Source organism: Daktulosphaira vitifoliae, unplaced genomic scaffold, assembly GCF_025091365.1.
Source record: "Daktulosphaira vitifoliae isolate Bord-2020 unplaced genomic scaffold, ASM2509136v1 Scaffold_3, whole genome shotgun sequence".
NCBI lineage: Eukaryota > Metazoa > Arthropoda > Insecta > Hemiptera > Phylloxeridae > Daktulosphaira > Daktulosphaira vitifoliae.
This window is the reverse complement of record NW_026099574.1, coordinates 43,082,363-43,094,591: the sequence shown is the minus strand read 5'-3', so window position 1 is coordinate 43,094,591 and position 12,229 is coordinate 43,082,363. Positions and strand designations below refer to the sequence as shown.

At 28.7% G+C, this 12,229-nt stretch overlaps 3 protein-coding genes across 4 annotated transcripts; 2 read left to right on the top strand and 1 right to left on the bottom strand.

The window, feature by feature from the left end:
- Window positions 1–1,636: 1,636 nt before the first annotated feature.
- Window positions 1,637–4,746, top strand: LOC126900506 (uncharacterized). Of its 2 annotated transcripts, none has more exons than XM_050676272.1 (8): window positions 1,637–1,985; window positions 2,075–2,149; window positions 2,216–2,707; window positions 2,790–3,940; window positions 3,997–4,129; window positions 4,196–4,477; window positions 4,542–4,621; window positions 4,657–4,746. In XM_050676272.1, exons 4-6 carry the CDS (start codon window positions 3,434–3,436, stop codon window positions 4,456–4,458), a joined length of 903 nt encoding a protein of 300 aa, XP_050532229.1. In that variant the 5' UTR covers window positions 1,637–1,985; window positions 2,075–2,149; window positions 2,216–2,707; window positions 2,790–3,433; the 3' UTR covers window positions 4,459–4,477; window positions 4,542–4,621; window positions 4,657–4,746. The 2 variants fall into 2 exon arrangements, with proteins under 2 accessions (XP_050532229.1, XP_050532228.1); XM_050676271.1 differs by having other exon boundaries at window positions 2,786–3,940.
- Window positions 4,747–5,859: 1,113 nt separating this feature from the next.
- Window positions 5,860–6,494, bottom strand: LOC126900510 (uncharacterized). The gene is made up of 2 exons (XM_050676277.1): window positions 6,266–6,494; window positions 5,860–6,185 (listed from the first exon to the last, which is right to left on the bottom strand). Exons 1-2 carry the CDS (start codon window positions 6,492–6,494, stop codon window positions 5,860–5,862), a joined length of 555 nt encoding a protein of 184 aa, XP_050532234.1.
- Window positions 6,495–9,364: 2,870 nt separating this feature from the next.
- Window positions 9,365–12,126, top strand: LOC126900503 (uncharacterized). Its single transcript, XM_050676267.1, has 8 exons — window positions 9,365–9,488; window positions 9,602–9,985; window positions 10,049–10,114; window positions 10,567–10,668; window positions 10,881–10,936; window positions 11,147–11,417; window positions 11,626–11,808; window positions 11,865–12,126. Exons 1-8 carry the CDS (start codon window positions 9,419–9,421, stop codon window positions 12,005–12,007), a joined length of 1,275 nt encoding a protein of 424 aa, XP_050532224.1. The 5' UTR covers window positions 9,365–9,418; the 3' UTR covers window positions 12,008–12,126.
- Window positions 12,127–12,229: the final 103 nt, after the last annotated feature.

Genomic DNA, 12,229 nt, shown 5'->3' with positions numbered 1-12,229 from the left:
AAAATTTGAAACTTTAAATGTTTATATTTAATAAACTAATAAAGTTATACTAAAAATTCAAATGCCATTTACTATTGAATTAAAAATCCAAACATTTTATTAAATTAGAAATATGTGTTCCCGTTTAAAAAAACAAAGTTGACACCCTTACAAGGCATAAGGGATGAACATAAAAACTTCTGTCTAATATAACAATTATGACTGCTGAAAATAGAATAAAAATGAATAGTTATTATGTAGTAAAAGTGGTGCTTATTATAATTTGTACCAAAAATTGACTACGACGACATAATAAATAGCATACATTTTATATATGTAATTTGTTTTCAATACTATTGGCGATAAATAACAAATATAAAAATAACTCAACCGGACGGTCTATTAATAGCAATAATTTTAGTATATTTGAAAGACAAATTCAAAAAATTGTTTTCAGCAGACGGAACAAATATTTTTATAACGGTAACAAATTCAAATAAAATGTAAGTTAATAAGCAAACTGGCAACATGTGATATTCATAAATGCTAAGAATGATTTCAATGCTCTATCCCTTTTAATAATAAACTTATGGAAAATGAAAGAATGCAACTGAGTAACTTTGGGTTATAATAGGATTCCTTCTATCTGACCATTTGGGAGCCAAGTCACGTTCTCTCATGCAGTGTAATAACTGAAATACATATTTATGACTCATTTATTTTGTTTTTCCAATATTTTGAATTTGTCGTTCTTACTACTTAGTTTGTTTGACTTCAGTATTAATTTTTTCAAATAGCTTTAAGTCGAATTCAAAATAATCAAAAATTTAATTATCAATTTAGTACTCTATAATTGTTCTCTTATAGTAATTGGATTTTATCGTTACACATATGCGGTCGCAAACTTTTACTCACCTGAGTATAAATATTTTAATAAGTTCCTAAGAACTGGTTCAAAAAATGATATTGATCAGCCATTTAATTAATTAAATAGTTGTAATCTCTTATAAGGTATTTAAAAAATTTACATTAGTGATAATAAATGGGTAGGGGGCAAATCTAAAACACATTTAACCACTTAGAAATTATTATTATATAAATTATAAAAAGTCAAAATATTGTCAAGATTATTATCATTTTAGGTGAAATTTAGTGGTCAATCACTGTAAATCTTATTGAATAATATGTTCAAATTTTTTTTAATAATATTTCAAGCAATTTTTTAATCAACTGTTTTATATATTTTTTTAAGTTTCCTTAAAACCCTCCGTCAAATCCATTCTGTATACAGGGACATTTTAAGGGTTTGTTAGAAGGGGCTATAAATTTATAGAGACAAATTTTAATAGTAAAGAGCAAAACTTACAAAATTTGTAGGTTGAGTTTTATTTTTTATATTGTCAACATTGGGAGTAGTTGTATAAAGTATGAATAAGGACCCCACCAAAACGGCCTCGGCCGTTTCCTCTTCCTAGGTAGATGGGCGGTGTAGATGGCCGGGAGGATATGGTGAAAGGCATATGGTCCCCTTCCCATGAAAGGTTAAGAGCATAATGGAGGGGGCAGTAAGTATCACAAGTATGGGGGGTTAATCTACATATGGGCGTACATAAGAAGAGGGACTATGGAAAAATGAATACTTTTTAGAAATTACTTATTAAATTGTAATTAATTATGAGTTAAAAATGTTTAAGTGCTGAAAGAATGAGGGTTAGTATACGGGGATATATGTTTTGCGATTCGCCGAAATTATAATTGATTTTATTACATTTAATGAGTATTTTCGCATAAAAGACGGATTATTACTCGAGTAAAATTAATAGTGTTGTGTCAGTTAAACGTCTTAAAAATGTTTTCTTGTGACAAGTGTGAAAAAGTGTACGTTGCCAAAAACTGTTTGATGAGGCATAGGAAAATCCATGATGGTATACGATTTAAGTGTTATTTATGCCCATCTACTTTTTCGGACAAATGCGGACTTGTACGCCATGTTCAAAAGATACATCGTAAGTATTACAATTATTATTCAATAAATAGTAATATTAAAAGAGAAAATATATATTATTATAGTGTTAATAGAAGTGTATTATTTTAGACCTCGTAAAGTATGGTGTGGACTATAATATTGCTATAGGAAATCATGCTGATTCGAGGGCTATGTCAACGAGTGGTAAGTAAAGAAAATATATTATTAAAAATTTATATGCTAAATTAAATGCATGAATATTTGTTTTAGAAAATGTAAATGATACGGAGAGAATGCAGGCGGGCCCCAGTGTAATTAGTCCTAAACGTCGCAAACAATGCAACACTGACAATACGATTAAATGGGTAAAGGTGAAACGATTACAAGAAATTATGACGAGCGGTTTTCATAAAATGAGTGAATCATTAAATAGTCAAATTTTATGGTTTTACAAAAAGAATATTGAAAATGTAGCCGAGTATCAATAGAAACCCATAAAATTATTGAAACAGTTTAATATTCAAACGACGCCTAAAATATATAAAGGTAATAAAAGCAGTAGGCCTGGGGAAGTACTCAATCGTGTCATGTATTACGTTACTGAAATGGCGTTAAAAATTGAAGAGTAGCTCAGGACGAACATTGATATTTGTATGACACATGAAGAAACTGAAGAACATATAATGAAAACCTGCTGTGACTTGTGTAAAGGTACTTTTACAGAGAAAAATCATTAAGTAGCAGACCATGATCATTTGACAGGTAAATCATACACATAACTGTGTTAAATATATTGTAATTAATATTAAACATATATATATATATTTATATTTGTTTCAGGTAGTTTTAGAAAAACGCTATGTAACAATTACAATTTAAAATTAACAACGCCCAAGTTTGTTAACGTATATTTTCATAATCTCAGCTCGTACGACGGACACCTTTTAGTTAAAGCCCTTGGAAGAGACACTAGTAGAATCAATGTAATACCCGCTACAGAAGAAAAATATATTTCTTTTTCAAAGTTTGTTTCAAACAATTTTTCGCTAAGGTTCATTGATACATTTCGTTTTATGGGTACTAGTTTAGCGGCTCTCGCTGAAAATTTGCGCGCCGCCGACATAAAATTATTCGAAGAAACCGCAAAAGCGTTTTCATCGGACGGCGACATTGATTTGGTGACCCATAAAGGCGTGTTCATACACCTCCAGCTGGAATGTACTCGAAAAAAAACAAATTGCCGTCAAAAGCCGAATTTTATAATAAACTGTCAGAAACACATATTGACGATGCCGAATACAAACACGCACAAAACGTTTGGCAACATTTCAATTGTAAAACGCTCGGTGAGTACTCTGATCTGTACCTGAAAACTGACGTAACAATACTTTCGGACGTTTTTACGAATTTTCGCAAGTTATGTCTACTAAAATATAAATTGGAACCGGCTGGTTTTATTTTACGAGTCCCGGTCTGTCTTTTGACGCTATGTTGCTGCATACGGTCGTTTCACTAGATCTCATGAGCGATTATGAACAGCAACTTTTTATTGAGAGAGGAATACGGGGAGGAACGACAACTTCGGTGTTGAAACATGCCATAGCCAACAATGAAAAGACGCCTCATTATGATATCAAACAACAAAAATCTGAAATTATATATTTGGATGTCAATAATTTGTATGGTTGGAGTATGTCTCAACATATGCCATGTGGTGACTTTAAGTGGTTAGACGTGGACGACGAAACAAAAATTTTAAAGACTGTGGAAGAGTTACCTGCGGATTCTCCTATAGGAATGGCCCTTGAAGTGACGGTGTCGTACCCGAAAGAGTTACATGATGCCCACAACGAAATGCCGTTTCTACCTGAACGAAAATGTCCGCCTAATTCACGGGTCAAAAAACTGTTGTCTACTTTCGATCGGAAAGAAAACTACGTTATACACTATTTAAATTTAAAACAGGCTATGGCAAACGGATTAAAAGTAGAAAAGGTAATTCATAAAATTATATTTTAAAAATATAATAATAACATGTCATTAAATTACAGGTGCATAAGGTGTTACAATTTAAGCAGTCGGCCTGGCTATCAAAATATATACAACTCAACACGGAGATGAGACAGAAAGCCAAAAATGATTTTGAAAAAGACTTTTTTAAATTAATGAACAACGCTGTTTTTGGTAAGTTTTAAAATTAAATAAAAATATATATAAACATAATTTTAATGCGATTTCGTTTGTTAACAGGTAAAATGATGGAACGTGTACAATTTAGAACGCAAATGGAATTGGTCAATAATCCTAAACGAGCGGCTAAATTAATTAGAAAGCATAATTTCAAACATTGTACAACGTACAGTGAAAATTTATCAGCGTTTGTATTGGAAAAGAAAATTATCGATTTTTGTAAACCAGTATACGTAGGTTTCGCAATTTTAGAAATTAGTAAAACTCTGGTATACGATTTCCATTATAACGTAATGAAGAAATATTTCAAAGACCGTGCTTGACTATTATACGGTGACACAGGTAGATTAATTAATATTTTTATTGAAAAAATTTTATTATTTTATTTTATGATTTTATTGTTTAGATTCATTAGTGTACTTATTGTGGATGATGACTTTTACGCGGTGGCAAAGAAAAATTCTGATCTAATGGCTAGACTTGACAGTAGGGTGAAATAGAGAGTTCTAGGCCCTCTCCGNCTTCAGGTTTGCCGAGCAGTCACCCGTGTTATTCAAACGCTAACAAGAAGGTGCCTGGTTTGTGGAGTGACGAAGCGCCGGGGAAATCTATATTGGAGTTTATTANCAAGCACCGGGGAAATATATATTGGAGTTTATTAGTCTCAGACCGAAATGTTATGGTTTTGATTTGGAAAGTAAAGAAAAAATTAAGGCGAAAGGGATACGTAGTCACGTTGTGAAAAATCATCTTACAGTCGAGGACCTGAAACGGTGTTTGTATGCTCAAGAGGAGTCTGCAGTAAGTGAAGCTCATGCAACAGCGACTACATATGGCACGATGGTTGTAAACAACATTCGTGATAGAGCCGTGGACCCATGTTGTCCTGTTGTAAAGTACCCGACTTATACACCGTACAGTGAAAATGTGTCAATCAGATCATTTCAACACCAAATATACACCATTAAGACTATGAAAATGACATTAAACCGTTTAGATGATAAGCGGTTTATATCAGAAGACCGTATTACTACCTACGCTTACGGTCATTATAAACTAGAGTACGTATACCATAATTAAGCTAATAATTATTANCAGAGTACGTGTACCATAATTAAGCTAATAATTATTAAATATATATTAAATAGTATTATTTTTTAGGAATAAAGACAAAATTGAAACTCAAGATTTGTAGTTGCAACTTATAAACTAATGTAAAAATAATAAACAGATTACAAAAAAGTAATGTATTGGTATAATGATTATAAAAAATTTAATGTTGAAATTATATTAATTAAAAAAAAAAAAATGATCTATAAATATATTTATATTATTCATTAAACGAAAATAAATAATCAAACAACATTATTACATAGTAATTATCGTCGTTATTGTCGATAGGTCTGACAAAACGTCGTATGATATTTTGCACGCCATTAAAATTTAACCAAATATTTAATCGTTTAAGGCAGTGTGCACATCTTTTAAAGTTAAATATTTCAAGCAAAGTGGTTTCATGTCTGAATATTTCTTTATGCGATGTGACGATTTCAATAGGACGGTCCATTACCTCTATCATTTCCGCACATTGACTATTAGTTGTGTTGTAAACAAAAATGTGAGTTGACACCGCTCTTCCGTCCATTACCATTCGGATGTTGACCTTTTTATAGTTGGCCCATACAAAATTTCTACTCCACCTATTCATTGAGAGTTTAACCTCCTCATAGGTGTAGCAAAAAAAAATTTGCACGGACCAAATCTCCCAGACGGTTGGGTTCTTCAAGCCGACCCAACAAATTTGATATTGGCCTAAACAAATGTCGTCTATAATACAACGCGGGTACTTTACTCGCTAGTTCACAATTCAACGTTATATTATAGACGTCATTGTACAGTCGTCTAACAAATCTGTCAGAATCGTTCTGAAGCAATTCTGTTAATTCCAACTCCCATGGTTGTAGCGAAAATGCATCTCTAAATGGAATCATCGTTGACCAACTGCATGGTAAGAGTTCTAGATCATGATCAGAATAGGTTTGTTCAGGTTCTGGTGATAAATCATCATGTAAAAATAAAAACAGCATTGTTAAGAAGTTTGTTTACAAAGTTAAATGCTAACATACATACCATCAGAATTCTCACTACTGTCTTCAATTTCTTCTTCTTCTTCCTTATATTCATCATCTTCTGCCTCCAAATAGTCTTCTTCCAATGGATCATAGTAATATCCGTCATCATGGACTCGTGGTTGTATCTGTCCGAATTGTTCGATAAACAACTCCCGTTCGTCTGCTTCAGCAAAATTTTCTGCTTCAGCGACAACACATTTACAAACAAAAATCGACTTGATTTGCATGATGATTGAAATGTTTCAACGTATAGGCACGATTAATACTATTGAAAATATTAAATTTTTAGAGCAGAGTATAGGGTATTTGTACGAAATACAAGCGTTGATGGCTTGTCATTACTATACCTGTGTATAGTCCTATACCTCTATACGCATAGTGGTACTAATAGTTTTTACTCTATCCTTTTTTTTTTCAGCACAATAATAATACTCAAATTAATTATGTATCAATTTTTAGGTAAATAAACAACAAACATGTTATATGTTACTTATAAGTTTTATTTTAAAAATATCATACAATTTGATTATGTTATTTAATTATAGTGTAATTTGAACGTTTATGTAAACATTTATTATTAACCTTGTAATTATTATTATTATTATGAAATAAACATATTATATACAAATAACAACACTTTTTTTTTTATTTTAGATTATAAGTTTATTATAAGAAACTAGTACAATATATAAAGTTATTGTTCATAAATTATTAATGTAGGTTAATTTTCTGACATGATTGGGTTTCGGCCATTGTGAAGCCCATGGACTATAACTATTTTCTCGGGTAAACACTGTTGTATTGACAAATGATGGTCCGTCGTTTTTGTCATACATTTCTTCTTTTTCCTAAAACAAATTATAAATTTAATGACAATCTATGTTTATTAAACTCACATTAATTTGAAGCGTACCTTCGGACCATGACTTGACCCAACGATCAACTATTACATTGTATGCTAAATTCTTCAACTCGCTTATGTAATTACTGTCACCTTTAGGAATAGTATCGCATATTTCTTTGTCGTTCAAACTTCTTATAAAATTAACCATTTCATCGTTGTTTGATTGTTAAATTTTAGGGCTCAACCATTTACCGTCGGAGTATTGTATGATGCGGTCTATATGATGGCATAATAATAAACGTGTTTTTATTTTTCTTGATATTGTACTGTTAATAGTACACTGTAAGTCCATAAGTCTATTAATGTTTTCGTTATTCAATAACACTCGACACCCATCCACCATCCTGGATTCTAATACATTTAGTATTAGAATACCATAGTGCATGGTATCACGGTACAATACTTTGGTTATATTAAAATCGACATTTTAGTATAACACAATGTTCTCTCTTTTTACCAGAGGTGATTGTAGAAATAATGTTATTTCATCCATCATGACGTAAATAATATTTAAATAGTCTGCTGATATACTAATATATCGTGAAGGAATAATAATGCATACCGTAACATTGAAGTCATCCTTTGGATTCAGACCCACTTGCAAACATTTTCTGTCGCTGAACGCAATAGTGTAACTGCTAGAGTCAATCATCTCAGCTGGCGGTGTTGGTGCGATATAAATGTAGCGCTGTTTTCTTACATATTCGGCAGCCATTTTGTTCATAGAGTAGAGTCTTCTTCTTAGAGCTGATGGTTCTTGATGACACTGTGACTTTATCAACGATTTCACGATCATTTATGCGGAAAAATCACATATTTTCATAGGGGTCAGCAAATCACAGATCACATATACCCGTAAACAAACCCATTCCTTCACCACTTAACATTTTTAACTCATAATTACTTACAATTTAATAAGTAATTTCTAAAAAGTATTCATTTTTTTATAGCCCCCTTCTTATGTACCTCCACATGTAGATTAACCCCCATACTTGTGATATCATCTGTCCCCTCCATTATACTCTTAACCTTTTATGGAAAGGGGGCCATTGCCTTTCACCTTATCCCCCGGCCCGTTTTGGGGGGTCCTTATTCATACTTTATACAACTACTATTGGGTTAAGTTTAAATAGTTTAATTATTACTGTAGAATACAAATATTTTAGTTTTAAAATTTTAAGTCAAAAATTTTAAGCGTGGGTATCATAATTAGTGTCATAATATGGTATATTTCTAGTAGATCTCAGGTAAGCTTAAAATTTTTTAATTTTTTTTCAGTTTGACTGATATTTATGTATATTATAAGTAGAATAAAATTATTCAATAATTAAACACCTTTTTTTAAAAATAAAGTTTAAGCTAAAATATGATTTTCTTGAAAATTTTTAACGATTGATGATCAATAAATACTTTTCAGTTATTTTTTTTTATCAAACAATTCATTAATACTAAATATAATAAATAAAATAAAAATACTATTTTATGTTATAATAAAATTACACATCAGTATCAATTTAACTAAAAATTATGAAAAATCAGCAAACCTGTGAAGTCACAGGTTTACTCGATTTTAATAATAATATTATTTTTAAGACAAAAACTGAATGTTTTTTGGAGTATTTTTGGTCAAAATACTAAAAACACGTTAGGCAACCAGTTAACATTTTTTTAAAAATCAAATCTTCACAAAATGCCTATTTTAATGTAATATAATATGGTTAAAATAATTCTCATTAAAATTTTAATGATCAATTTATTGATCCACTCAAATTTTAAAATAATTTTAAAACATATTTTGTTACATGAAAAAAAAAGTAAGAGAAGAAAAATTGTATATATCCATTCCAAAAAAGGTAACAACAAATTTGTAGATAATTTTAATTTTAAAAATTGATGGATTATTCTAAAAGCGTAAACATTTATTATAACAATTAAATATAGTATGAAATTGATATTAAATAATTTAGTATTGTAATGTTAACAAAAAAATTATAAGAAATTTTAATGTAGTAATTACTTTTATTGCAAACCTACGCATATAATAAAAAAAATTCTGATATTAATTTTTGAGAATTTTCGGAATATTTTTTAAATCCTAAAAAGTTTATCATATAAAAATTGTACTAGTATTTCTGGTTTAAAAATATTTTTCATAGCTACTATGTATATATTTATAAATATGTAGATTTTCACACAAAAATCAGTTACAAATTACGTAAAATAATAATCAATAATTTTTAGTACAAAATGGCTAAAATTTTTGGACGAATAATGAGAATTGCCAAGAAGAAATTTGGCTTAAGAAAAAAATCCAAAGGTAATTCTATGCACATTTGAATGTTTGCTAAATTTATTTCCTCTATTTATGATTAATTCTTACGTGTTATTCTAATTTTGATTTAAGTTATCATTGATTTTTATTTTATTTAGTCATCTCAGTAGATTGTGGATCACAAACTAATACAATGGCAGAAGAAATTGTCGCTCCAATAAAATCCGTTACAGAAATAAATATTTTAGAGTCTCAGATTAAGGAAGTAGCAGACATAGCAGTTCAGACGTCTTTATTTACCTCTGACAAACTTACTCAGACAAATAATAAACTTATGTATAATTTGTCTGAGACACAAACAGAAATGTCGTTGTTTAATTCGTTAAGTTGTGAAACACAAACTGACGTCTCGATAGAAAATCTTATTTTAAATACAAAATCTTTGGACGAGCCTCATAATTCAAATTCAAAATTAATAAATTATATGCACACTGGTTCTCAGTGTTCCCTCTTATCTACTAAAAATGAGCCTCTTTTAAAAGGTATGTTTAATTTAACCACTGAAGGTAAATTTGAACAAGATTCTAAAAAAAATATCACATTAGTTAATGAATTTAGAGAGCATGATTTGCAGTCATGTACTTTGTCGCCTTTAGAAGCACCTATTAAAGGTATGATTACTTTACAATTGAATGAACATTTTTTAATTAGTAATTTAAAAATTGATATACAGGAAACAATTTTTTTTTCTTTGAAGTTGTGACAATAATTATTTATTTCGTCATAAATTATATAGCTTGTTATAAATCATCATTTTTAAAATAGGAATTACTAGTTTAGTTTTATATAAAAATTAAAAAAAAAATTTTTGTTGTTCTTAATTCGTGAAATATTAGTTTTAAAAAAGAACCTTTAACTTTACTTTAATTTTGATTAATTTAAAGCCATTAAATGTTTTGTCATGAATCAATATAACTAGACGTTCTAAATTTCTGGGAGTTTGTTCTTTATAAATATACATTATTTAAATAGGTTAAAAGAATTAGTTAAAATGTATTAAAAAATGACAATGTTCAATTTATAAGTAAGAGGACAAATTATTATTTTTAGTTATTTTATTTAGTTAATAATTGCGTTGAGGATGGAATTAATCCTTCAACAACACTCAATGACACTCAAGAAAAAATTGAACGGTGTGTTACAAAAAGTCAAATAACAGCTGAAGGTAAATTTGAACAATAATTTGTAATTTTTAGTAATTAAAAATAAAGAATAAATTTAAATAGAGACGCTAAATATCTAGGCATTTATTATTTTTAAATATTCTTATTGTTATATTTAATGATATTAAAAATTGTTGTATGTAAAAGATAAAAATAATTTAAATTATTTTAAATTAATTAATAGGTAAAACAAATATTTTTATCTACATTTTAGTTGATGCGACATATGATTTGTCAATTGCTGAAGTGGAATTTAATAAAAAAAACTCGGTAATTAGAAATCATATATTCAATTTTTTTTCTGGTTAACTAATACTGAACACTTTAGTTCTTTATGTTAGACTCTTATTATCAAGCATAGTTTTTCAGAGAGAACTTAAATAAATGAAGTCATAATAATAAATAAATAATATTAATAATACTATTNAATAAATGAAGTCATAATAATAAATAAATAATATTAATAATACTATTTAATAGAATGAAGTTTTAGTCAACAAACAAAACGTACATCAGGTCGAAAATCGTCTACAATTCTATACTCTTGATAATGTTCCTAAGCTTCAATTAAGAAATAATTATGTATATAGTATGAGAGTGCTGTATTGTCAAACAGATTATATTTGCATGACAAAAGCAAAAAATGAACAAAAAATACGATTTATAGAAAACAATATGAATGCACATTATAAGCAGACACAAGATTGTAATTTTAAACCACGACATGATGAGCTTTGTGCCGTTAAATATAGTAATCAACAATTATAATTATTAAAATAATATGAAGACAAGTAAAATTTATACGATGTATAATAGATATTTAATTAATCAACTTTATGAATTTAATAGTATATTTTTTCTTTCATATGAGAGCATCATAACTCATAACATTCAAACATTGTCTTTAATAGAAAAATGTCCATTATTTTCTTGTTAATATCTCTATTACTTTAATTTAGGTGATGGTAGTTGGTATAGAGGAGTTTGTATTGATATTGAAAATAGTGTGGATAGAAGTCAATTTTACATTATTAATTTAATTGATTGGGGAGAATCGGTTTCTGTACCATCTTCTGAACTGCGTAGATTGGAAATGTTTTATATGAAACACGCGCCTTTGGCAGTCAAATGCATCATATTGGGTACCTACGAAATTATTAGTTTATTTGTTGAAAACTTAACAATTTTTTTAATTTAGATTTCAAATTATCCAACGCACATCAAAAAAATCTGCGTAAACTGGAGAATAATGAATATAAATGCAAAATTAATTTAAGACTTAGCCCCCGAAACTTTTTAATATCTTCAAAAACAATTCTGGACATATTACGTAATCGATAAGATAATTGTTATTTTCTTATACATTATATTTTTTTGTTCAGTAGTCAATTAATTTACTTAACTTGTGTTTAAATAAATTGTTTACTGTTTTCATTATATAATTAAAAAATAATATTTACTTAGTTTGTTCGAGATAAATTTGTATAATTAAAATAATTTTCTATTTACCAAATCCGTTTCCTTTAAATAATTAGTTTGAGATCTTGAAAATTACAAATTAAC